The sequence below is a fragment of the Caenorhabditis remanei genome, chromosome V (assembly GCF_010183535.1).
Source record: "Caenorhabditis remanei strain PX506 chromosome V, whole genome shotgun sequence".
Lineage (NCBI taxonomy): Eukaryota > Metazoa > Nematoda > Chromadorea > Rhabditida > Rhabditidae > Caenorhabditis > Caenorhabditis remanei.
This window is the reverse complement of record NC_071332.1, coordinates 13,240,186-13,267,920: the sequence shown is the minus strand read 5'-3', so window position 1 is coordinate 13,267,920 and position 27,735 is coordinate 13,240,186. Positions and strand designations below refer to the sequence as shown.

Here is a 27,735-nt window from a genome sequence, read left to right as displayed (position 1 = left end):
ACTTTTTGACACCCCGAGAGACAATCAATCAAAAAAGGCGGGAAAAAAGAATGAGAAGGGGTCTTCTGCTTCTGGATTTTCAGGGCAGAAAATGAAAAGAGGCTTAGAGAAAAATGGAGAAGATTGGGGCAATTTGCATAGAAGACGGGGAGGATGTACTGAATAGGAAACAAGGATTAGAAACACATCTAAGAGCATCTAAGAATTTAGGGAACAATTGAAAAACAGAAAAAGAACAAAAATGAGAAATGAAAAGCTTCAAATATCAGAAACAGATCAAGAAAATTATCAATTGTTCGAAACTCGTTCAATTTTCTACAAAGAATCATAAGGCACAATCATCCGGAGTCTGTAAATCTAGACGGTTTTGTAATTAGAAAACTCTAGAATAATACAGTCGGGGAAGAAGAAACGGTTTTGTCAAATAAAAAACACTTTGAGTTTACTTATTTAACAGTTTTTTTTGCTACCATATTAACAGTAACAGTACAAAAAGAAAAAGTTTAGATCTAGATTTCTTGATTTCTGAAAAATTCACAAATTTGGTGTTTGAGAAAACTGAAACAAGAAAAGTTCTGACCAAATTTGAACAGTTTTGAAAATCAGTTCAAGAACAGGTTTCCACAAAAAAAAACAAAATTCAATAGAGTTGCAACGATAAAAAAAAAGAGAAAACTTCAACATTAATAGAAACAAGGGAAAACATAAGTTTGAAGATCCCAATAAATCCCAAAAAAAATCGATCAAAAGAAAGGTTTTTGGGGAAATCGTATAGTATAAAGTGAGAAAAACAGAGGATTGTCTATTCCAAGAACAATTGTCTGGAAGAAATCAGAAGTTTTTCATCTGACTCCTTTCTGACTCTAATAGAATACAAAACTTCCGGAAATTGGAGTTTCTTCCTGTATTCTCTTCTTCCTCATCAACTTCTTCTTCTTTTTCTTCTCATTCATTGTTTGTTGTTTGAAAAAGGGGAGTGTGTTCCTTCTGAAGAAGAGGAAAAAGAAGAGTTAGTCAGAAAAGAAGCCGTGATTACTTTTGAGTCACTATGATGAAAAAGAAAAAAGAAGATGAAGAAGAAACTCCTGTTTTTGGGGAATAAAAACTAAGAAAATGATAAATTAGGTCGTTATGTGAACAACTTCAGATGAATCACAAAATAGATCAATTTCCAAGAATTCTAGGGAAACCAAACTTCATAATTCATAATTACACTTTATAGGATCTTTGCAGCTGGCTTGGGAGGTTTAAAGATCCAAATATAAGACTATCAAATGTGGAGTAGTTTTTCTGATTCAGGTTACCACAAAGCTTTTAAATTACAACACGAAAAATAACAATATTAGCGGTTTAGGTTCTAATATCATGGAGAAAAAGAATTGACAGTTATCAAAAAATCATCAATGGAGAAGTAAAGTCCGGACTATTGTATCTCAAATGACGTTCAAAAACTGACTTCTAATCTTCAAACTTTTCTGTGGACTTTTGACCTGAATGCAAAAAATAAAAACCTTTACCTCTACATTCTCTTATTATATTATTCTGACCCATCCTCCTCCTTTTTCCATTTTCCAATTGTCAATTCAATTCCATTCCACTCTTTTTCACTTTTCACTTCTCTCGAGAAGAAGAAGACGAAGGCTCTCATGTCATTTCAGGTCATTGAAAACTTTTTCACTCCGTTTCCGAAGGGTCTCGAGACGATTTATGAGAGAGGATTCTCCATCGAGGCAGTTGAAATTCAGTAGAAAAAAGAGATTGATTTCTTACTACTTTCTTTGAGTCAAGTGCACTGCCCGAAAAAGTGAAAAAATAAAAAAGGTTTTTGATCAGATTGAGGTCATGACGTGGAATAGATCAAGTACTTCAGATAAGTAGAGCCACGGGGAAGAGAGGGGTCTACAATTAGGTGCACTCAAATAAGATTCAGATCTAGACAGGAATAGTAACAAAAGATGCTGAAATTCAGTGCGGTGTCAATGTTCGTCGCAACAGATGGCAGGAGATTTTTAGATTTCAAAGAGTCCTCAAACCCATGTTCTCTACTTTCTTTACGAATCAGTTTTCTGAAGAATGTCAAGACAGGAATACAAATAAAATATGTCTGCCCGGTTCCTATTAAAGAGATCAGTTAATAAAACTGTATTCATTTTTAAGTAAGCATTTTACAACCCGACGAGTAATTTAAATGTATTCGGTTCTATTGCTTCTACTACTTTTTTGAAGCGTTTTCCGGCAGATTTTTTAGATTCACTAACAAAAAAAACTCGAAACTGCGCTTATTCTGAACTTTCAGAATGAAACAACTTCTTAATGACAAGCAAAGCTATAAAAAAAGACCGTGGGACAATTTATATTTTATATTAGATCTTCCGGCTATAGAAAGTTTTCGCTTCTTTAGGCGGGCTCGTAGATTACCAGAAGATCAGTCGATTTTCAAAAATTCTGCCCATTTTATTGAACCGAGACCGGCCGTAAGACAGCCCTGATGACAAGTATAAAAATATAAAAAAAATTTCATCCAGGATTACGGTAGCTTGAGCTTCTTGACTATTATTGAGCTCCCCTACTTTTTATATGAAGAAAGGAGACATTCTGAAAAATACAATAAAAACATAACATACAAACATACTCAAAACGAAACGAAAAAGAAACGAAGAAACGGGTTTTGGGAAATCGTCGAAAAAAAGTGGGCGTGGCCTAATTGTGAGTGTGCACACTCTCAACACACACATCCCAAAATTCAGAAGAAAAAGAAAAGGAGAAGAAGAAGACACTGACCCTTTCCCCCCGAAAAGAAGAAACAAGAGGAACCAAATTCCTTTGGGAAGAAGAAGGGAAGCAATGGTAGAAGTCGTCGGGAAGACACAGAAGGAAGAAGAAGATGTTGGCAGATGATGGAAGAGTATTCTTGTGTCGGAAGAGATCTCATCCCCTCTTTCGACTAGTTTGTCGACACTTTTTGCATCGAGTTTAGTCTACGATTTTCCTGGATTCGTGATTGACCAAAAACCGTCTGAAAATAAGGTTTTAGACATAGGAGAAGTGTTCCACTATTTTAACATTCTGGAGAAATGTTGGATCTTTTTTAACATAAATCATATTGACATTTGTAATCTCAGATAATTTCTGTTTCGAGATGCCCGACGCGGATAAATCAGTTGTGCACTTCACTCTAGTATCATGGAGACCAGGAGCCGATTTTCATCAGTTGCTGAATCCAATTTCTTTCTAAATCATACCAGTCATCCAACAAGCTATCCAGCCTCTCAAAAATCATTTGGAAAATTTTGAGATCGTGTTTGTCTTCTGATTTTGTCGAAAACGTCTGTTGGCTGTTTTGCAAATATCATATTGTAGCTTTCTTGCATTTCGGTAGACAAAATATGATCTTTTGGTATCTCAAAATCCAATCCACTCAAAATCCAATCCACTACAAAATCTCTTAAAATCCAAAATCTGGAGTCGTAAAAAAAATGAACGAAAAACTCCTTCTTCTTTTCAAAGATGCAAAAATATAAAAAATACGAATAGAACAGAAAAAACTAAGAAGAAGCAGCAAAAGGAGGAAGGTTTATGGGGCCACATTGGTCTCCAGGGATCTATAAGGAATGTCAGGAATCCGGAGAAGAAGAATGCCACGTCATATACGTATCTGGAAAAGGAGAAGGTAGTCGAAGGATGAGTCAGTTTCAAATAGAATCGACAAACTCTGACGTAGAGCAAATCAATTTCTTCTAATGGCAAAGACTTTCCGGTATCATAGAATACTGTAACGACATCAAAATTCTTATTTTTCAATAATTGTTCTTCAGAAAGAAATCTTCAATTATTCCAGCTTCGGAATTTCGGAATTTATGAAATCGTCTCCCTCTTTTTGAGTAAAAAATAACCGAAACTTTGTGAAATCCTTGTCTTCCCTTCCCATCTCCTTTTTTCCTTTCGGAGTCTCTGCCCGATTTCGGTGTAAACCTAATGAGGCCAATGCATATAAATGCTGCTCCCTTAGTAGGGTGCATAGGCCCCGGCCGCTTATTCCAAGTCAAAAAGACATACATATGCATGTATAAGAAAAAGGGGAAGGAGGAGGAGGCACATCCATAATATCCTTGTTGTTTCTTGTCTCCACTGACCACTAGACACACAAAAAGATTTCGGGAGGGAAATTTTGAATAATTTTATGAGGGGGATACCCTTTTAGTAGTCATGGTTTTAAGTTTTAGCAAGAGATTTAATAGTGGAATTAGGGATTTGGAAAGAGTTTGAACTTCAGAACTCTGAAAGTGTCAAGCTGGTTGAGATGTGATAGAGTGTCCAACAGTTTCAAATAAAGAAAAATTCATAATTATGGCAGAAAGTGAAACAAAACTACAAACTTTTGAAAAATACACGTCATCAGGGATGGGATGTGGTGAAAGAGATTAGTAATAAACCCAAGTAAACCGGACAAGAATTTGATGAAAGCTTTTTTCTAAAAGTGGTTAGAATAGAAATTGAAATAATCACATAGAAGTTTCGATAACTGGTTTTTTGTGTTTTAGAGATCCTCCGGTACGTGGCGGAGCATGAAGTTCCACAAAACGGTTTAGAGATGATTGGGATTGGAGAGCGGGTGGTTGGGATCTGGAAATAGGATTGGTATCGGGGGAAGTGGATTTTCACAAATTATTACCTTGGCGGATCCGTTGGCAACGGTTGGAAGTTGTTAGTCATATTCAGGAATCCATTGGAATTTCCCTTTCTCAATGCTGGAATCGGACTTCTAGCTGGTGGAAGGGGGGATCTTCGATTATTGACTACAGTACTCTGAAGTGTACTTTCAGATGCTTCACTTGTATATGAAGATGAGATGTCAGTAGCTGTAGAAGTTCTTTCTGAATCCGATGGACATGTACTACACGATGTGGCATCTGATGTGTCACTTCTCAATTGATGAGGTCGCATTTTGACAGTGGTTGCAGTTGATGACGTGGCACCCGTGTAGGGTACTGTAGTGGTAGTGGGAGTGGTGATTTCCGAGTATCCATTTGGATTGGTCGATACGTAACGGTTGTTGCGTCTGGAAAATTAGATTTTCTTACATGTCCGCGGAGATGTTCAACTCACCTTGACTGGAATGTTCCTGTCGTTGTTGTTGGTCCACCATGAGGAGTATAAGCTGCGTATGAATAAGTGTGATCAGATGTGGCAGTGCTCAACGTGTCAGTCGGAGATCGGGCGATTTGTCGAGGTGGTTGACGACCGGCGCGCCTGAAAAGTTGAATTTTGGGATGTCATGCACTGGAATCTCAAACGACAGGTTCATCGAATTACTTACCAGTCATAAGCACTGATGGTCGAACCACCATCCAAACTGGCATGAGCCGATGTATGTGTGTGCTCGGATCCTGTCTGCATTTTCTTCTTCTGATGTTCTTGATGTCTCCTGAAAAGTTGTTCGGTTCACTATTGCTCTGTGAAATCATCAAAAACTCACTTTTGTAGTTTCAGACTAGCTCTCGCCGCTTGTTTTCTCTCTATCAAAACCTCATTTCGTTTTCTCGATTTACAGCACCAACATACAACCAGCAATACGAGAAGTGCCAACACGATACAGAAAATAACCAATGGAATAATGATTCCAGGCCTCCAAAGAATTGGTTCAGAATATGGATGAGTTCCCTTTTCACACACAAACGGAAGGAGAATATTACAATTGACATCTCCAATTCTTCGAGTTCTTGCACTCAACCATCCGCATTGAGTATTGGGAATATTCACTGAAGATATCCATAAATGAATATCATCTTCTACTCCGTATGCTTTCAATCTCTCTTGATCTGTTATCATATCGATTGAAAACTTCTCAATTCTTTGTGCCAATTGGGTTTGAAGGATGTCATCTATCCGGAGGTACGGTACGAATGCACCGAGTTCTTTACAGTATTCCACAGCTTTTGTGTATGTTACAGCAGATGGAACAAACAGGAAACAGGACTTGAACTCTTCGTGACCAGCCTGAAACAAAATGAAAAGCATTGTCTAATTCATAAAATCGGTATTTATTACTAACCTGGAACCATCCAGCAGGACAATCTCCCTCAATCAAACTAGTGTTAGATTCCATAACCGGAGTGTAATCCACTTTGACCAACTCTGGATAATCTTCATGATCTCGGATCTTTCCAGAAGCAACTCCAATTGTTCCTGGATATCCCCAATAGTTTTCTTTCGCATCAATCGATCCAATTTCATATTGTGATTGTCTTCCAGTCGTCAACTCGTAATCATTTAATGGATCGTTGAATGTATTGAATTTGAAGATTTCTTGAGAGCTTCCAGCAATAATTGTGGATCTGTAACGGGTCGTTTCGTTGTCAACGTGAGTCCACCAGTCGAATGAGACTCCTTGTTGAGTGAGAACCTGAAAAAACAATGGTTTGAGAAAGGAGGATTGACTTGAATTTTTCTTACCTGTCTTTTTTTCCTATCCATTTCAGATTTCCCAATTTCTCTTCTCGGTCGATTCAAAAATTCGTTATTCTCTTTTTGTGGTTGATATCCGAACTTCTCCATGTATTGATGTCCATGACCCAAGGCCAAATTATCATGGAAATGATTATAGAAGAACACGTTCTTATCGGCTGATATCTTTGAGTTGGCATGAATATCCAGAGTGTGAAGACCGGTATTCGAGAATAAAGTGTTACGTGTCATGTTGATTGCCACGTCATGAGCGACTACAGTGTCATGGTAGAGAGCAAAGTTGTGACTAATGACATTGTTGAGGAGAGAAATCTGGAAAAAGAAAAGATTCAGATGCGTGACTGTGCGTATATGATTCTTACTGATTGATAGTTATTTCCACTCAATGCTACAGTAGTTGAATTCGAATTATATACAAACATGCAATTTTTGACGAGTGCTCCCAAACGGACCACCGGACTACTTGAAGTAGCTGAAATGTAAAGGCCACCGCGATTATGAGCAATTGAATTGGACCGGAATAAGAAGAACTGGAAATATGAGTATTAGAGGCAAATCAAGGATTACTATAGCCTACCACAGTATTGTGCAAATGTAGCTGGATAGCTTGACTAGATGTTGAGATATTTCCGAATAAATGAATTCCATTGTAGGAGAACGAAGAACTTTCAATGACTAGATTTGGACTCATTTCTCCCAAATTCGAGTATTCAATGGCTCCACGATCATTGTTATCCATTCGAGACCCTCGGATGACAACTTCGCCGACGGTGTCTAAAAATAGAAATTTAAATTGTATCGTGGGACTTGAAAAAACAAACTTACGCTGCTCTGAATTACTTGGCAACGCTGAAACCTCTGCAATAAATCCATAAACTCCATCAGCCGCCGTCGCTCTCAAATGAACAGCAATCTCTTCAGAAGACACAGCAACAGATGGATCAACAGACTGATAGTCACTTCTGAAGTCAGCCAGAAGACTCATTGGAGTAAATGACTCGGAGCTATATAAACGGAGAGCATCCGATCGTCCTAAGTCAGTCGGAGAGGAGTATAGATGATATTGAACTATTCGGAAAGCCACACGTCTTCCATGAGAAGTGAAGACTTTTACACAATCGACAGGGAAGGAGTCATATTTGTAGTAGAGCTGAAAATAAAAAGAAGTTGCTTTTAGTTTTGAAATCTAGACCCACCAATATTCGATTCTTGACTTCGAACCGTTTGACAGCGGCACACATATCCATCATACCCTGACTGTAGTACGGTATACTCATTGGTTTCTTCATTGCATCTTGAGATGTACTGGGTGCTTGTACAAATGTTGTCATTATGTTGACACCTTGTCCTTGATTGAATGTGACATTCAGATTGAGCAAAGTGATACGATCATTCGGAGAGATGACTTGAACCCCATGAACTGAGCAGTTGGTTACATTCACATGGTCAAGAATGGGCGATCGGTGGAATATTTGGAGACCTGTGAACAAGAAATTGTGATTTGTCTAGTTTGGGAATACCGCTTACCTGCACTCTGCCACGAGTCATTATGTCCAGCTCCTCCACCAACAATCTCCACATTTTGAAGAATTGATTTCTCCTTTCTTGTGCCTCTCTTCTCTCCATATTCATGCTCCAAAGTGGGTTGAGCAAACGTGATTCCTCCCCAATTGCCAATATATTCTCTGGATAAACTCCGATTTGTTCCACAGTAAATGTAGTTGAAATTCTCTGAATCCATACACATCCACTGGGAATCATTTCCGGATAACCGCAAGTTACACCGATCCAGACTTGGTTCATCACCTCGACATTCACGTGGCTCCATATACGTTTTCAGAATTCTTAGCTGAGGATTATAGTCCCATCGAGGTGTCAACCAATGGTAAACGTTCTGAGTCTCCATTCCCAACTCCCTACATACAACTTGAGCATTTCGAATCGTGAATTGCCGATCACAACTTGGTATCGTTTCTCCTGTAGTTGCATTGTAGATTTGTAAGAATCCAGATCTACCGTAATCCGACCCATTAGCTGTCAGGGATACGGTAAATCTTTGATAGTAGGGATCATCACGATGGAGAGTTGGGAAATCACGGAAGACGAGATCAGGCTTCGACCGGTCCGAGGCACGTTTAGGCCGAGGCTTCTCAGAATTCGCTGGTTCACCATCAAACACAATTCCTCTCTTTTTCCGGTATTCAGTTGGAATTCTTCCTTTGATTTCATTGTATTCCGTGGTGTTGATTGGTTTGAATCTTAAAATTATTCAGATTACTAGGTCTACTTCATTCCCTCAACTAACCTTATAGGTTGCCAATAGGATCCCTCGGCCACAAGATTCCCCAATACCAAAATCCTGACATTCGGCCATATATGAACCTCAACATTTTCCTGAATGTACAACGTGGCTCCTGGCATAATTGTGACGTCACGTGTGATACGATACGGGCGGAACGGACGATAGTAATGAGGGAATTCATACCATCTCTCAGTGATCAATGTCAAGTTTTTATCCTCGTAAACCCTGCCGTGTAGATCATGTACAGTAGGTTCGATATAGGTGGCATTAGCCAATTGACCATCTCTATATGGATTCCACCAGAAATTGATCGATAAGTCATTGGAGACGTAGAAAGGAGACCATTGGGCACGCGTATAAGTATTCCAGTCATCGAAATCGAATACACGTTGTGAGATAACAGCTTCATTCCCTGTGCCCCACCAGTTATACGTGGCATTCATGGTATCATATATGTCGGTGTACTGAAAATGTAAGACGTTAGAGTGGTGGATCCTCATTCATATCCATTCTAATCCCACTTTTATTACTTGGTGATTCTCCGAATATGTTTTTGTCTATGTTCCCGTTCTCTACTAGTCACCATCCTCTCTTTTTCTCTACCCCTCTCTCGTATTATTCTTTTCACAATCGTTTTCAAATACTCTTTTTCCATCTGCTTTTCTCGGCGCATCGGTGGTTCAGTGGTAGAATGCTCGCCTGCCACGCGGGCGGCCCGGGTTCGATTCCCGGTCGATGCAATTGTTTTGAAATTTAAAAACTTACTTTTGATCCTGAAACCAGCTCAAAGTCCATAAGATCATTGAAAAATCTATTGAAATGAACATCGATTTTTTGTGATCCGAAAACTCCGAGTGCATATGATCGAGGCCACATATCCACATAATCTGCACGTTGCCTTATAAACGTATTCTTCTCAATGTAGTTGTATCGTACATAACTTGGCACATCCACTTGTTTTAGGTACTGTGATGTGGCATCTATTTTGATCATCCAGTGTCCCCAGTTGAAGAAGAATCGATTTCTCTCGCATATCAATTTCTTCTCCATTCCACGTAATTCCAACATTCCGAACTGTTTTGGAGCATAGTTTTGAGTGAAATTATTGGAAGAAATGTTAGCGAACGCGTAGTATCCGTCAACGAGAATTTTGAAATCATCGTTTCGTTCGAATCGGTTCTCGGTTAGCTGAAAAACCATGAACTTCTACATTTGAATATTTTAAAAACTAACCCAAAAACTGTGTGTCTGTTTGGCCAACAAATCATAGGTATCAGGAAGAGCCACCGCAATTCCACTTCTTGAATTGTTTGCGAAAGTGTTCGACCATAAAATCCAATGGAAAACATTAGCAGATGCATATAGATCTCGATGAGATTCAATGATTGGTCCAGTGTTATCAACAACACTACAATTATCGAAATGATAAGTGATCTCCGCAATCGGAGTTCCCGGTATAACAGCGTGTTGAGGAGAGTGTAACCAGACGACTGCTTCCGAATTCCGAGTGAAATTCACTTTTTGTAACCAGATCTTTTCGTTATTCCAACGATTGGAAAGTCTTCCATCCGAGAATGTCAAATTTGAATAGTGGACTGCAGAGAATCCGTATTGATTGTCTTCGACACGTGATTGATAGAGATGAATGAATCGGTCAACGTACTCTTGGGCTGAAAAACCCTGATTGGGAAGGAGAAACAAATAACAAAAAACTCACTGTCCAAGAACAATACTAAAATCACCAATTTCGGTTTTCCATATGATCTGGTGTATCTCATTCGCATCGCGTTTTCTGTAGAGACAACTGGGAACTGAAATTCACAAGAGATATTAATTAGCATGCTCTAACCAGAAACACTCACATAAATTTGATCTTTCCTTGCACTCCATGATTTGCCAGTCGAGACCTCCGTGAAAATGGCGTCTTCATCTGACACATTTGATGGAGCATTCACGATTTGAATTGCCATTTTGGAAGCAAGGCCGTATTGATAACCAACAGATCGGATCATCAGATTGTAGACACATTCTTGAAGGGGATCTGAAAATAGAGGGTTGACATTTTTAAGGAACAAATATTTCCTACCATCCGGACAATCATCAGTTTCAGCAGCCACCAAGAACTTCCTCTGGTTCAGATTACTCTCCATTACTTCAATCAAATCCAATTTTTGATCCGGAATTCGAAAAATGTTATTAGCCTCCAACTCTGGTTGCTCTTTCAAACTAAGCCATGAAACTATATCATCTTGTTCTAATGCAGATACTGATGGATTATATCTCATTCCCGACTGCCCACTGAATGATATTGTCACCTGAAATTTCAAAGAGTCGGTATCGTAACCCAACCCAAAAACTAACATTCTCTACAGTAATCCCAGCAGATCGGATATGAAAGCCGTTATTTCTGTTGTTAGAGATGATACTATTCCGGATTGCTGGTTTCTTGACCAAATCATTGTAGACAACATCCACGCCATCCCAAAAATTGTTCTACAGAAAATTTTATTGTTTTTGAATAAGTTGAAAATTAAAACTAACCTTAACTTCCAGTCGATGAAATGTGTGATAATTCCAATCAATTTTGAATGCGGCACAGAATTCGGAAGTTCTGAAATTGAAGAGGCCTCCTTTCTCAATTCTCCAATTATCCATTGTTGTCTGTCCAGTTACTGTAGGTGGGTTGGCAAGAAGAGAGTAACGGACACCGGCCCAACGGGGTTCCAGACATCGTAGGCCTGACGAAGAATAATTTCATTATGATTTTCAAAATAAAAACCTCACCAACAACCTCCGAACTTCGACACCCAGCAGCACAGTTCCTTTCAACTCCATCATGACGACATCTTGTCAAATCAACTTCATTCTCTTCACATCTAATATTATCCATAACCATCGGGAGATCTCCAGCCTCTGGGAATATTCTCCAGTTCTCAAAATACTGAATATCGGCGACTAGACCCAATTGATTGCATGCCAGAATTGTTAACTGAGGTGTCCAACTTCTGTTACATACAGTACCCCATTGGTCATCTACAAGAACTTCAAGTCTTCCTTCAGTCACTTCATCATTTCCATCCACATCGACTAATCGAATATTCTGTCTTTTTGCCAAAGTAAATGGTGATGAAGTGAAGATAACTTTCTCATCTTGATCGTATTCATTTCTTATCAAATCTCCCTGAACTATCATTCCTATTCCATGATTGAATTCGAGAACAGATCCCGAGGCGATTGTTAATTTAGCTCCAGGAACAACTTGCAAATCTTCGGTCACGGTATAGCGGCCCTTCAGTAAATCATGATTTTCATAAATGATTCCTCCTAACTTATTCGGTTCAGAAGCTTTTTTGAATTGTCGAAATGCTCCATTCAACAGACTGATATAAGGCATTCGTTGGTTGCATGCAGCCATATACGGGTCAATATCAATTGAAGCCAGAGAATATCTATTGAATTGATCGAAAAACTTATCGATGAATCGAGGAATTTCTTGAAATCCCCAGTTGTTCTCTCGTGCATCAATCCATTTCGCATGCCTTTCCAATTCAGTTGCAATCTCGTATTTTGCACGTTCATTGTTGAAACAATTACGGTGGATTTTGACGTTGGATGATGAGACGACAAGTGCCGCATATGGAGTACTTCTAGGGGGTAGAGATGGGAATGGATCGAAGACTGTGTTGGCACGGATCTAGAAGAACAGGTTGGATTTTGAACATGAAATTTTTTCCAGAACTTTTCTGAAATACTAATAAAAACGCACCTCGTTTTGCTGATTGAATGTCAAAAATTGTCGTGGACCATCTTCATTCATTCCAATTGAAATAATGTACTTGGCATGGTTGAACTTAAACACGTTTTTGGATATTGTAACCTGGAATTCAATATTAGGAAATCACTTGTAATGGTGATACAATAGAACAAACCTCCGCCGGTAAGTTGACCAACTCTGGCCACTGAGCATTCCTTACGTACAACGCCGTGTCATTATTATGCAAATACTGATTCGAATTGATCAAAGTATGCATGTTCACAGCAGGTGATATTCTCATTCCAAATCCCAAATTTCCATCCACTCGATTTCCAGTGATATCAACTATATTTGTGGTGACATGAGGGTCTCGACACGAGAATATTTCCATCGCCGGGTGATATTGGTTCTTCAGAAATTCTACCCATGAAATCAATATCTTCGATTCAAGTTTTGGATACAGTCCTTGTATTGGTGGGTTTCTAGAATTCCATCTCCACGAAGATTCATTACCGTAAGCACAGTAATTACCAACCAGAAGACCTCCCCACTCATTTTCAGATATGATAGTCGGGAGATAGAATTTGTTGTTTGACGGACGTCCCTTGAATATCACTTCGTTGTACAAAGGGAAGAATGGGATGGTCTGATTGTAGTGAATGGCTGCTCCTCTCCATCGATTCTTCTCAATTCGAGTTCCATTCACCATGATAGATCCTCCAGCATATGAGATATTCATTCCGTCACCCCAATTACGTAGGATTCTTGTCTCATTGAGCCAGATGTCTGCAGCACCGTCCCTGACCATGAACCCAGCATATCCCTGGTTCTCATCCAAAGTCACATTTGTCAATGCAGTCCTCTCTCGAATCTCATTCGCAAAAACTCCATTTCCAGTGTTTTTCTCGATTATACAGTTGGTAACGTTCAGACCGTAGTAAGCTTTGTCTAGAAATCAGAAATTTTAATTCTCCAGATCGTTTTCAAAAAAAAACTAACCCAAAACTGATGCATGAATATTGAAGAGAAGATAGACATCTCCTTGAACATATCCCGCTTGATCTCCATCCAAAACGTGTTCCAATGCTAAATACAATGGTTTTCCAGAACTTTTCAGAGATATACTTTGTGGATATATCTCATTTCTGATAGGAATTCTGAATCTTTGCGTCGAACATGAATTCTCATCTGGATTGTTCGAATCACAGATCAAAAGAGTTGTTCGAGACGTCACTGGGTTAAGGTCTCGAATGTGGAGCCATTGGATACTGTAAGTGTACGGTAGGCGTGGAGGGAGTGAGACAGTCTGAAAAAGCAGTTACAGCTATTCTGATATGAATGGTTGTGACCTACCATCCAACAACTGGGCGGTTGACTGGGATCCAGAAAAGTTCGATTTTTCAAATTAACCGAAATCAAATGAGGGAAAAAGTGATTGTCATCGATTCGATGTTCTGCACACATATCAATTCTCGGCTTCTCTTCATCCAATCGACCACTTCCAACTCCTCTCTTTTCTCTCATTCCGTAGTCGATCAGATTGACTCCTGTCCTCTGTTTATACCATATTCCATCACCCCAATTCCCTTCGATCCTAGTATTATTCACAAATATTCGAGCATCCGTCGTGTTGACCACGAATATTCCATGACCTCGATTAAAGGAGAATGTTGAGTTGGCTATGATGGCGGGCCCTAAAATTTCGAGAAATTAGCAACATTTCAATAATTAAAAACTGTTTACCATTTGTATCTAGCAACTGTAAACCATCCCTTGCACTGTGTTCTATTCGTAATCCGTTCATTATCGGCGGTACTCCTTCTATGTATAATGCTGATGTTGTGTTTTTATTCACTCTGGAAATAAGATTGGTGTTTTTTTGGGATCGAAAAAACAGGCGGTTCCCGTTTCAGAATGAATATTTCAGAAATGCTCGAAGAAACTTTTCTAGAAATTTTGATTCATACGTTCATTTTTCTTTAATTTTTTCAAATATTCGAAATCTTACCCATCATATCCAGCATATAGAATATCCACAAATTCCAATCTTGAATTCGATTCTCGATTCACCGCCACTAAATCTGGATCAGAATTCACATAATGAAACGGAGAGTTCAGAATCTGAATCCCTTTCCAATGCCTTGCCCATCCGGTGAAAGTGGGCGGTCCCCAGCAATAAATTCCAATATCGTCTTCTCCTTGACATAGATTTTCAGACAATCTGATTTTCTGGGGGTCAGAAAATGCAGGACAATCCCAAAGGTTTTTTGCAGATCCATGGCAGTCTGGTTTTGGCATGACAAATGGATAAGTGTCGTTATTCCTGCGATACCATTTCCAGAATCCTCCGTCAGAATAACCCATTGATCGGCAAGCAGTTCCAGTATCGATGGATGTCCAACTGGAGAAAATTTTAAAGATTTTTGTCAGGAAAAAACAATTAAAAATTAGGCGAAACTCAGTCCGGGAGTTTTTTCTAATCGGCAAATTTTGTGAAGAACAAACTTTTGGATTTTAAAGAAACAGCTTATTTTTTGTTTTATATAACTTGAAAAAAACTCACTTAGTAACCATAGTACACACAGATCTCCACCGATCCCTAAACTGTGCTTGCAGTCTTCCTTGTCTTACTGTAGGTCCATCGACAAGTCGGAACTTTGGCATCTCGGAGTCATAATTGATTTGTTGTTGATATGGAAGCATTTCGATATGTGCGAATTCATTGCCCTGGAAGTTTTCATGACTAATTTATTTTTCGAAATTTTTCTCATCATGTTTTCTGTTTCACTCGACATTCAACATGTCCCCTTGTCTCATCCTTTTTCCAATTCCAATTCCTACTTCAAACCTTCATTTATTTGCATAGTATTATATTATTCCGCTTGCGTACACACCTTCGCATCACCTATATATGTTCGTTTCTCATTTCGAAAATTCTAATTTCTTTATGTGTTTGCGTCTCTCACATGGGAAAGTACTATACTAGGAGTGACGTCATGAGAAGAAGCTTACAATTAAAATTATATTTTTCAGTTGTTCTAAAATAAAACTCACAATAGCTCTGAGTGTTCCTTTGACAATCAATCCAACTCCAGTGTCAAAATATATTCTTGTACCAGTTTCAATATCCATCGTTACCCCGTATTCGACCGTCAAATCACCCATAACTCGATATGGACTGTTTCGGAAGTACAGTGTCACATTGCTACCGTATGCTCCTTGTAGAATATTCTTGATTGGTTCGAGAGGTTGTTGGTATCCTGGATCCAGAGGAACTTGGCCGGGCGCCTGACCTGGTTGACCGATTTGACACCATGTTACCTCAGCGATTAGGATGAGTAAGAGGGTACGTAGGATCATTCATTCAACTGAAAAATAAGAATCTCATATTGGAGAAACAACAGGAAAAAGAGGTTGTGAAATAATCGGATAAGTTGGAAATTCAGACATCGGGTTACGGTAGTTTTATTGGAACATGATATATTACAAACCGTACGGATAACCTGTATTCATGTTATCTCAAAATTAGTAAATTAGTGTTATAATTGTACCGGTAGTTCAAGAACTCAACATTTTTCATTTGGCTGTTGACCGGATATTTACTAGTAGCATTACTTCTCATCGTGATAAAACATCACTTCCGTTCCAAATTAAAAAAAAACAGACGGTAAGGAATACACAAGAATACAAAAACTGTTATCTGTGTGGGGGTGCATGCTGATTCTATTTACTGATAAAAGGGGAACAAAAAATAAGAAGAGAGTTAAGAGGGATCAGAGACAAACAGATGGATGACTCACACAGAAACAAATAAAAATATGCAAATTTTCATTTATTGGGAAAAAAAAATAACGGAAAAATTTTCATGAGGTTTCAGAAAAAAATCTTTCCTGTGAGTTTCTAGGGTTTTGCGTTTTTCAGATATTCAGAAGCAGTTTTTCCTTAGAGTAATAGGATCTACTGTGTCAGTCTTACTTAATCACTAGTTGCTCTTCATTATCAAACTCTTTCTGTAGAATACCGATTTCAAAATTACTGTACAAAAATAGAGATTAGTCATTGAAAAGCGTATGATTCATAGTCTGAAGCCAAAAACAAAATCAATAAGAAAACATACAGAGACATAGTGCATACAGCTCTTCTATATGTTACCTGTCTGTGAGTGTGCTACGGAGAAAAGGAAAAGGGGACCAAATATGCATAAAGCAGAAGAGATAGTACACAAGATGGAGAGAGGACAGAGACAATTTAGATAGTATTCAATTGGACGAGAGCATCAAAGAATCAGAGAAGAAACTGTTAAAGGAGAGGGGTCATAATCGGAAAGAGAGGGGAAGAGGTAGGAGGCTTGGTGTCTTGAGTCAACATTGGTAAGACAGGGATGAGAGATAATGTACAGAAGAGAGACAAAGAGAAAGAAGAACAGGTGGTGGTTACTCTACTTGAAGCCGGCTGAGAAACGAACAGCATGTATGACCAAGGAGGAACGGGATGGTGTTGAGGCGTAGAGGTCTGGTGGAGGCACCTGTGTAGTCCCAGATAATGATAGGTTTCAAAAAATATAATATCTCAAGATGCCTTTCAGCTGTTCGTTAAAGTATAATCATCGTTTCTAAGGATTGAGTAACACGACACATGTAACTCGATGTAGTAGTCATTGGATTTCTCGGATGAGAAAGATTGTATTGCTCCATAGAGTTTTAGGTTGATGTTACTTTCAAGGATATTTTTTAATTGAGAGTTTTTTATGGCTTAAGAATTTTATGTACAATCATCACGGTAGTCGAGAAATATCCAATATACATTACATTATTGATAGAACCAATTTCAGTGTGTATTCTTGGTAAGATTTTTGAACAGTGATCATCATCACAATAGTTGAAACGAATCCAGGATTAGCCATAATCATGTACATTATTTTATTGACAGAAGTTGTGTTCTGACAGAAGTAAGTAGTTGAAATAGTTATGATACAGAAATAATCAACTGGAGATATAAACTACGAATATTGTTTTCTTCGTGCATTCTAGTTTTCAAAATCAAAAAATCACAGATTTCCGAGAAATACTTTCAATAGCTTTGTTTTTATAAAAGACAGGTGATATTTCAACTGACGATTTCAATGTGAGTATAAACTTCAATTACTCTCACTCAGAACAAGAATCTATTGTATTCATGAGCTCCCCAATCATACTTTGCTCCGCTGATTACACTTCAAACTTCTTCGATTCCCCGGAATTTTTCTTGACAGTACTCCGTCTCGTTGGATTTCTCGCACTACCAGTTCATATTTTCGGTGGATACTGTATTCTTTTCAAGACTCCAAAAGAAATGATTTCTGTTGAATGGACCCTGTTGAATCTACATTTGACCAGTTGTTTTTCGGATTGGTCATTGAGTTTTTTGGGCACTTTGTACTTTTTTGTTCCACTAATGGGTGCCAGTCCTTTAGGAATATTAACTCGAGTTGGGATGGGAATGCCTGAAATTTCATACCTTTTGGAAGTGGCTATCGCAAGTTTGTTCTCTTTTCTGAATTTTTGTATTTCTGTATGATTCAGGTGTGGCTGCATCTGTCGTCGTGATCTTGGAAAATCGGTTTTACATCCTCTCAAGTAAAAACTTGTGGTGGCATCGTTTTCGTTTTCCCTTTTTAGTGTTTACTTATTTAACGGTATTCACATTTTTCTATCCAATTTATATCGATATGCCAGCTGGATCGGATAACAAAAGGGACTTCATTCTACAGGTAACCAAGTGGACAACAACATATTGAGACATCTTAACTGATTCTTTTTCAGACTCTTCCCTGTTTATCCGATAGAATGAGGGAGTTGCCATTGTATTTGGTTGTAGAAGACAGATGGCAATTTATAAAATGGACAGGAAGTGAATCTATATTTCTTTGTACTTGCCTAATAATCCTATTCGTTTCTATCAAGTGGTCCTTAAAACAATACGGACGAAACCTTTCGAAAAAGACTTTAGATTTACAGGTGATTCTTCTCCTGACGCAATATCAAAAATATAATTTTCCAGAAAAAGTTGATCCGTGCAATTATTCTTCAACTAGCAATACCATTCAGTGTTATCATCATACCAACCTCTTACTATTCCCATTTCCCTTATTTCATTGGTTCTATGAATAACATCATGTTTATTATTATATCTAATCATGGATTTGTTTCAACAATTGTGATGCTTATCGTACAAAAACCCTATCGAGACTATTTATTGAAATTGTTAGGAGTTGGTGGACGAGGTCTAAAAAGGAGAATGGGACCACCGTCTGTTTCTCTAAATATCGTCCAGAATAATCGAATGCTTTGAATAAAACCACTGTGCTCTCATGCACAACACCGAATACGTCCGTCTCACCTCGTTGCGCATCTATATCTCTCTGATAAGTCGCTTCTTCCAAACATCCAAACAGCAGTATAAACCGTTCTCACTCCGTCAACAATTCACCATGAAAATTTCGAACTATCAATCTTTGGATTCTTTTCGATAACTGACGCGAACATTATTCTTTTCACTCGGTTTTAATACCACGGCTCGTTTCCTCTCAACTCACGATTTTCTTCCATTAACTGCTGCGACATAGCATTCAGCGACGTTAACTGCTGTATGATTCCTCCCAACACATCTTCCGTCTTCACTTCTTTACTTCCACTTGGTTTTCCCATATTGTCCACGGAATCTTGTTCTTTTGTTCTTGATTATAAATACTGTATAGCTACTTACCGGGACACGTGACCAGTGTTTAACATAGGCATTGCTACAAAACATGAAGGTTCTGTATTATTTCACGCTCTTCACCTCTTCTTTGTTGCTGTGCACACACTAAAACAAAAAATGTTCGGAATTCTCCTTTTCCGAATGCAAGGGAAATATTTCGAGAAACAACTCTACTTTATTTCAAAGTTTTAAAGACTACGACTAGTACTCTAGTTTCTTTTTTTCAAGTATCCTTTCTTGATTTCTGAAATGTTATGGACAGGTGAAGTCTTTCAGTGATCAATCGTGTCGCCCGTTTCCAGTAATCATTCATTTTTTTCCCAAAATCAGAATCATGGCTTATTGCTCTCCAACCGATCAATTATCTTATCTAGACACCCCAGAATTCTACTATATTGCCTTGCACTTTTTGGGATTTATCGCAATACCATTGCATTTATTTGGAGCCTACTGTATCATGTTCAAGACTCCTTCATCTATGAGTTCAGTGAAACCCAGCATGTTGAACTATCATTTTTGGACTTTCATCGTGGACCTGGTATTCAGTATCCTAGTCTGTCCATATTTCATATTTCCAGTCTTCGGAATCGTCCCGCTAGGAATACTTCAACAACTAGGAATCAGTGTACCCATTCAAATGTACATAACTTTGACTGCTGCCGTTTTCTTGTTTTTCTCTGGTGTTCTAATCTTAGAAAACCGATATGTGATAATTACAAATTCAAATAAAACATGGAGACGTCTCAGAGTTCCATGGCTTATCGGAATGGGTATTTACGCAGTTTTGGTGTTTTTACCGGTTTATTTGAACATTCCTGAGGATCAGAAATCAGCGAAACAGGTGGCTTATGAGGTATGTTTGAAAACTGAGACTTTGATGTATGTGGAATATCAAACTTTGAAAAAATCGTAGAGTGTTATCATTTTTAATACTTTGCACTACTAGAAAACAGAAAAATTGTCTTTTTATTCAGAAACTCCCATGTCTTCTGCCTGAAATCCGTTCAGCTGCTTTGTTTATTATCGCCGAGGATTTTCTAGTAACGTACTTTTCTGGAATGGCCATGCAACTCATTGTCTTGATGCACTCACTTATATTCACTGGATACACTCATTGGACACTGAAAAAGGAATCATCACGACTATCCAATAAGACACTGAAACTTCAGAAACAATTTCTTAGAGCGGTTTATATACAAATGGCTGTTCCAGTATTCACCCTACAAGCGCCATTAACTTTCATTGGCATCGAGTATGTTCTTAAATTTTATAGACAAACATGGAACAACCTGGGATTCATTGCGTTTTCATCTTATGGGTTCATGTCCACTCTATTTATGCTATTATTTCATTCTCCGTATCGAGAATTTATATTTGAAGCAATTTGTTCAAGAACAGGTGTGAAGAAGTCGTCGATTAGATGGGTGTCATCAAATATTGCTACAAGAAACAGTAACTTGGCAGTGTGTATATAACAAATAATTTATGATTTCAAAACTTGATTTTTCATAAGAAATGAGATGTTCTCAAATGAAATAAACTCTGTTCCACCACCGGAGTCTTCCGTTCTCTCGTTTTCAGACGAATTCCAACAAATCTCAGAGTAAAAACCACGTATCCAATTGCAGCTTCTCGATATGGAATTTGGGCATAAATCATAAAAATAGTTGAGAAAAAACCGTGTGTCGAAATCAAAATAAATGAGAAACAAGTGACCATTGGACTGTATAGTTTTAATAATGCCGACCATACCAGCCAACTCAATGGTATAACCAGAAACCCAGTTGGGATTAATAATTGAAGAATCATGGCTCTCAAAAACTTGTTTTGCAGTTTTACGGTATTCTGAGACAGCGAACCGTATTGTTTCAATGCTTTTTTGGCCAAAATACAGAATATAAGAGCTTCGGTGGAAATAATTGTACATAATGCCATTGCTATGATAAGCATTGGAAAGACATTTTGGTTAATAACGAATAATGGATAGGATTGAATTTCAGAAGAAAGGCAAGGAAGTTTCTGAAAAAAAATTAAAAGAAAGTGATGATTCAGATGCATTTTAGCGTTTGTTCATATCTATTACTAGTGTCCCCCTTTAAATCTCACATCCAATATCCATTGTCTTGCATTTTCTTGATCTGGTACCAGGAAATAAAGTGTTAGAAACGGTACAAATGCCATAGAATAATTGAGAATATACCATGGAATTCTGCCAACTTTCCAACACTTTTTATGTAGTGCCAAAATGAAAAATCTATTCTCATAAACACACATGATAGAGACGTACATTGCTGAAAACCGGAAAAAATTAAAAGTGTCAAAAAAAAGATCTCACCAGCCGTACTAGCCATTATCAAAACCACTTGATGCTCAACTCCCATTCCTAGTCTTCCAAATAAACCCATCGTGAATCCGGCGAATAATGGAGCCAATAAGAAAGGAGATATCAAGAAACTATATAAAATATCTACAAAACAAGTCCAGAAATGAAAATTCAAAACTGTCCACTTCACGGATTTCATGGATTTCGGAGTTTTAACTATTATCAGAAAGGCTCCGAGTATATAGACGGGAAAAACCAGAAATCCAACAACGTGTAATGTCAAAAAATAGAATTCTGGAGAGTCTAGATAAGTATGGTGATATGAATCAGGGCAGTAATTCGTCAGGTTATAGTCTAAAAATCGATTCCAGAGACTGGAAAGTATGGAAGTCATTCTCGTGAGTATTAAATTCGACCTAATCGAGGTAGACTAAAGGTCCAGAGTCGATAAACTCAACAAATAATAGCTAATTATCACCTGTTTCATTCAATGACATTCTGAAGTAAAGTAAAGTTTGATATGTTGCTATAAAATGAGATTGGACCCAAAATTAGTTCGAAAACAGTAATGAGCCTTCAAAGTGCCACGAAGTTTTCTGTACCCGACAAAGTTGATTGCAGAAAGAAGAGAGGCAACTGAAAATAAATAATTAGCTCTTCTTTGTCACTGAAAATGTCTCAACTTTACTTTTTCAAAGTTCAAAGATCTATTACGATTTTTAATATTCTAGTTTCTCACCGTAATATTTTTAAAACATCTTTTCTCTGTTTCTGAAATTACATTGACAGGTGAAGTCTTTCAGTGATAAATATTGTCGCTTGTTTCCATGGATCATTCGTATTTCCCATAATCAGAATCATGCCTTACTGCTCTGGAACGGATCAGTTCACATATCTCGACACCCCAGAGTTCTACACAAGAACTCTTCACATCCTATCTTCCATCTCTATTCCTTTCCATTTGTTCGGTGCATACTGTATTCTATTCAAGACTCCTCAGTTTATGAGTTCTGTTCAGATGCCCTTATTACATTTTCATTTTTGGACTTTTATGGTTGACTTGATGATTAGTGTCTTAGTATCCCCATATGTTCTTGTCCCAACTTTTACCATTTCTGTACATGGTATTTTCCAAGAAATCGGATTGAACCCAGGTATTCTGGCATGTCTAATCGTAATAACAATCGAAAGTATGCTCGTCAGTCTGTATGATCATATTTATCATGTTTTTTCAGCTATGTGTTTCTCTATTAATCAAATTCTGGAAAATCGATATATGATTCTGATAAATGGAAATCGAATTTGGAGAAAAATCAGAGTTCCATGGCTCGTTCTGAACTACTTGCTGATTCCATTTTTCAGTTTACCCATTTATCTAAATATTCCCGTAGATCAGGAAAAGGCAAAATTGAGTGTTTTCGAGGTGATTTCTTTCACATTAATTGGTTTGCATCTGGTGGAATATCGAAACTTCCATCGAAACCATCCTTGGTTGTTTCTGACTGGATACTATCGAAGTCCTTTTTAGTTATTCTCATAATATTGGATATTTCAGACTCTCCCGTGTCTGCCGTCAGAAATCCGAGAATCTAAATTATTTGTGTTGAATGAGAAGTTGATTACAATAGTTATCTCATCAATTTGCTTTCTCTTCTATTTTGTTTCTCAAGGATGAGCATTCTCAACACGTTTAAGATATTCACTCCGAAAAACGGGTTCACAGTTATCGGACAAAACTGCAAGATTACAGAAAAAGTTCCTGAAATCTTTACTCATTCAAATATACACACCTGCACTTGTTATCGGGGCCTCTTTGATTTTTCTTCTAATGGAATACGCATTAGGGTTCTATTCACAAAAAGCAAATAATATTGCATTTATTTATATTTCGTGTTACGGACTTGTATCTACAATTGCAATGCTTATTGTTCACAATCCTTATCGTGTTTTCATTGTAAACATTTTTCGTGGAATCATTAATTTCTTTGGATTTCGGTCGGCTATGAGAAATGAATCGATCGTTGTGGTATCTTCAGTTGTTCATAACAAGAACCGTATTTAAATGAAACAGCCTTTTATGAATAAATGATTGATTTCTGAAGACTGAATGGTTGGAATCTGAAAGTATCGATTTTAAGGGATGATTGAGTGTTTATTCTAGCTAAACAAGTTTCTAACTTCCCTTTCCCGATAAACCACGCCTCGCTGTCTCTAGTTTTGATCATGGAATCTGCCAATTATCAAGAACTTAATTATCAATTAAAAATGTTTTATTTAGATTTCTTTCAGGGATTGAAGACACAACATCTCGATCTCTCATTTCAATTAAGAGTACAGAAAACTCCTTACTTTGGTTTTATTTTAAGCCTTTGCTTCATGATTTCCGTACCTGAAACAATCTCGGCAACTCTCACCTTCAATATTTTCACTGAATCGACGTAGACGGCGTGTCCCTCGTGTCACCAACGTTGTGGTCATTTTCTGTTTGCTTACAATGTTTCTTCCTCACTCTTATTTTCATTTCTTTCTCATTCGGAATCGCTCACTTTTTCTTTTCCTTTTTTCATTTTGTTTCTTCCGATTCGTACGGTCTCAAATCTGAATTTTTATGCGATTACGGTACGCAATCCGCAAACACTCGAGGGAACACTGCGACGCAATTTTGCGGATCACTTTTCTAGGAATTCCTAGGAATGTCGACCGCGTATTTAACTCGTAGCAAAATTTTCTTGGCTACGAGTAGAAAAATCAGCTCCAGGACAATCCGCACCCAGTCAATTCGCACCAAGACATTTCGCAACCGGACATTTCGCAGCCAAGTGTTCCACAACCTCAATTTTTCCTTTTTTCAAAAAAACTGTTATTCTCGTAGAAGTATTTAGGGGTACTTGTCATTTTCTGAAACGTTAAATACACTTTTGTTGTACAACAGTTCTATGAGAATAACAGTTTTCAGCCTTCTAAAAAGAACAAGTTTGTTGGCCAACGGACAAAATTTCTTGTGGTCCCCTTATGAAAACCACAAAAATAATGATTTTTTGGCTTCTCAAGCAATTAATTATCTGAAAAAGTCAAGTTACCACTGAGAAAAACGGAAAAATTGAGGCTGTGGAACGCTTGGCAGCAAAACCTCCGGTTTCGAAATGACCGAATAATCCAGCTACTTTGTTTTTCTCTGTCCGTTCATTTGTTTAATTTTTGAAAATCTTATTATAATCTGGTTGCTTTGCAGAACATGTCCCAGAATTATCCAAGAATGAAATTGAATTTGATGCGTCCAATAACGTCAATTGGAATATTTTATAGTGAGAAAACACTGAAATGTGAATTGTACTACAATAAACCCTATGGAAAATTGAGCTTCGATTATAAAAAATCAAGGAAATCCAGATCACAAGATGATTTTTTGAAAAGCTTCATTGAAGACGTGGAAGAAATAATCAATAATCAAGCATGTCCCGTCTATTCTCTCAAAATCAAATACAGTGGACTTGAAGAAAACTACAAAAAGAATAAGTTGGATCCAGTCATAAACCAGATATTCAATTGTCTGAAGGAGTCAATCAAATCGAGAAATGATATTCTTCAAGTCAAACGAATATCAATTGATGCTGTTGATAAGAGTCAAGCAATGTCAGTCGTGAAGTTATTGGATCCATCGGTTTTGAAGAAAGTCGAATTTTGTTTTGAAAATAGAGATGACGATATCACTATAGATGATGCTCTGGCTTTGGTGGAATGGAATGAAGGACAACGGATGAAACTGGCTTTCAAGTTGCACACTATCTCATCAGAACACTTGGAATCTGTGAAAAAGGTTGGTTCGGAATAATTGGAAACTTTATACCAAGATCTATTGATTGATTACATTTCCAGTGTCTTCTACATGTATCAACTTTCACTGAGATCTTCGTTTATTATCAAAACTGTGCCCATGATAATGCGAGTTTGAGAGAAATGATTGATGTTCCACTGCAACACGAGACTCCCGGTTCAACGGAGAAATTCATCAAATTCAGACTATCGAATAGACTATTACAATCTGGTGGTTTAGCGGTAAGTTAGTGTGCATTTCTTCTTGAAAAGTCGAATTCTGATTGTCTTGTAGAAGTTGACACTCAGCAATGATGTATCTGCAAAGGTTCTAGAGAATCCATTGATTATGAAACGAGTCATTCAATCGTTTGGGTTTTGGGATATGTAAGTATTACTGTAGACTCATATGATTATTCAAATATAGGCATTCATCCCACTTCATTCATTTCTATAATTTCAGACAACGACTCCGTAAAACATCTCGTGGAATCAGAAACTGCGTGGATTTTCTTAAACCCGTAACTAATATCAAAGAGTATTCCGTTGATTTCTCTATTGATATTCATCCATGTGCACATATTAAAGATGGATCTTGCAATTCAAGAAAATGGAAATACGGGAAACATGAAACTTCTGACGACAGAGATGTATTATGTCAAAAAGCGCAAGATCAAGTTTTGAATGACTTCGAGGTCAATTTGGCTAATCAAAATACGTGCTTAGAAGAGTTGAATTTCATATTCTCATATTTGGACATTCTTCGAAAAAGGGAAAAAACGGAACCAAACATTAAAGAATTTGATCGTCTGAATCGACTTACCAATCAATTCTGTGGGAAACTAAAAGAAATTTTATCGAGAAGAAATCATATTCTAAAAGTGAAAAAGTTGAAATTAGAATGTGTTACGGACGATAATGTGATGCAAATCCTTCCTTACCTTGACCCGAATTGCTTGAAAGACATTCATCTGATTGATCCGGGATCAATATATAGAACTTGCAGGGTTAAATATCCTGAATCCTCGTTGAAACCGTTTGTATTAGACGAGATATGCCAGCTGGAACAGTGGAAGAATGCAAAGGAACTGGAGGTTCATTCACAGCCAATATCAACTTCAATTCAAGAAATGAATATCACTCATTTTTCAAATATTAGATGGAGAATAGATGTGGATACGATTAGTTCAGAAGATGTGTTATATCTCAAAGATGTGAGTTATCAGTATAAGGAGAACTTTATATATATATACTGATTTGATAATTTCAGCATTTTCTACTATCGACCACTTTCAAAAACATCGTGATTCGCTTCAAAAACCCGACGATTGACTACGAAACTCTTCATGGATTAATTGGGCCACCGTATCGAATCATCGGCGATGATTCTCGTGTCTGGTATTTCCAAATGGAAGTGGAACCGTATCAGCAATTTTTGAAAGTTTCATTGCATGGAATGTTCCTTGAGTTTTGTCTTGTTTACTACATAAGATAATATAGATAGTCTGTCGTGTAAATTCTATAATTATATTCTATAACACTTCATCGAAAGTAAGAATTCGTTTGACTCTCCAAAAACAAACAATAATGAAGTTTCGTTAACATTTTTTTTGACATTCTTGACTGGAATACAGTTTCTGAGAAGCATATACCGGAGAAATTTGTGAATTTCTGGTTGTAAATTGGAATCTTGCCATTAAACCTTCCGTTTCACCTGTTCAACGTGAGCGGTAATACTTTATATTGTTTTCCGATCCGAATTTCGAAACAGGTGATTAAAATGATCTATGAAACAATATTGGAAAGTTGAATACCAGGTCAAAGCCAAATAGTTTGATTTGAAAACATATTAAAAATTTCATTCAATCAGTACATCATTTCTAGAGCGTGTCGATACGATTGAAGGCATCACACTTGTTAATCTCTCACGTCTACACATTTTCAGCCCCATCAGATATCCAAAGTTTCTGATATTTTCACTTATAAATTCCCGATAAGGAGTATGGACCATCAACATGACTATCGTAGACAATAATCCATGAGATGCAAACAAAATAAAGGCTATGTTGTTGTATTTCTGGTAATAAAACTTGAGGTAATACTCAAAAAATACATATGCCAACGGAATCACCAAAGACAGAAATGGAATCGATAATTGGATGTTCATAGCTAAGAGAAACTGTTTTTGTAGTTTCAATGTTTTTTGAGATATTCGTGTTCCATATTTTGTCAGTGATCTCTTCGTAAGCCACGAAAAAAACAAAGTCTGATCAATTATGGCCGAGTTGAATATAAGTCCGCGAACCATGTAGAATAATATATCATCTGCAATCACGAATA

General features: G+C 37.5%; 4 protein-coding genes across 4 annotated transcripts; 3 read left to right on the top strand and 1 right to left on the bottom strand.

The window, feature by feature from the left end:
- Positions 1-4,502: 4,502 nt before the first annotated feature.
- GCK72_019595 (uncharacterized protein) lies at positions 4,503-15,881 on the bottom strand (the record flags this gene model as incomplete). Its single annotated transcript, XM_053733112.1, has 29 exons — positions 4,503-4,623; positions 4,673-5,059; positions 5,107-5,250; positions 5,318-5,425; positions 5,477-5,997; positions 6,053-6,403; positions 6,454-6,777; positions 6,828-6,995; positions 7,043-7,239; positions 7,291-7,615; positions 7,662-7,945; positions 7,993-8,723; positions 8,771-9,231; positions 9,533-9,955; positions 10,001-10,437; positions 10,485-10,578; positions 10,630-10,808; positions 10,854-11,082; positions 11,129-11,260; positions 11,309-11,505; positions 11,552-12,461; positions 12,534-12,644; positions 12,697-13,469; positions 13,521-13,827; positions 13,875-14,215; positions 14,265-14,377; positions 14,530-14,922; positions 15,085-15,248; positions 15,576-15,881. 29 exons carry the CDS (start codon positions 15,879-15,881, stop codon positions 4,503-4,505), a joined length of 9,231 nt encoding a protein of 3,076 aa, XP_053582025.1.
- Positions 15,882-17,696: 1,815 nt separating this feature from the next.
- On the top strand, positions 17,697-18,851 carry GCK72_019594 (uncharacterized protein; the record flags this gene model as incomplete). The annotated part of the gene is made up of 4 exons (XM_003115174.2): positions 17,697-18,039; positions 18,083-18,270; positions 18,323-18,517; positions 18,561-18,851. 4 exons carry the CDS (start codon positions 17,697-17,699, stop codon positions 18,849-18,851), a joined length of 1,017 nt encoding a protein of 338 aa, XP_003115222.2.
- Positions 18,852-19,593: 742 nt separating this feature from the next.
- On the top strand, positions 19,594-20,679 carry GCK72_019593 (uncharacterized protein; the record flags this gene model as incomplete). The annotated part of the gene is made up of 3 exons (XM_053733111.1): positions 19,594-20,112; positions 20,234-20,511; positions 20,640-20,679. The coding sequence occupies 3 exons, from the start codon at positions 19,594-19,596 to the stop codon at positions 20,677-20,679; spliced, it is 837 nt and encodes a 278-aa protein (XP_053582024.1).
- Positions 20,680-24,853: 4,174 nt separating this feature from the next.
- Positions 24,854-26,890, top strand: GCK72_019592 (uncharacterized protein; the record flags this gene model as incomplete). Its single annotated transcript, XM_003115277.2, has 5 exons — positions 24,854-25,399; positions 25,459-25,638; positions 25,691-25,782; positions 25,859-26,609; positions 26,666-26,890. 5 exons carry the CDS (start codon positions 24,854-24,856, stop codon positions 26,888-26,890), a joined length of 1,794 nt encoding a protein of 597 aa, XP_003115325.2.
- Between the last annotated feature and the right edge of the window lie 845 nt (positions 26,891-27,735).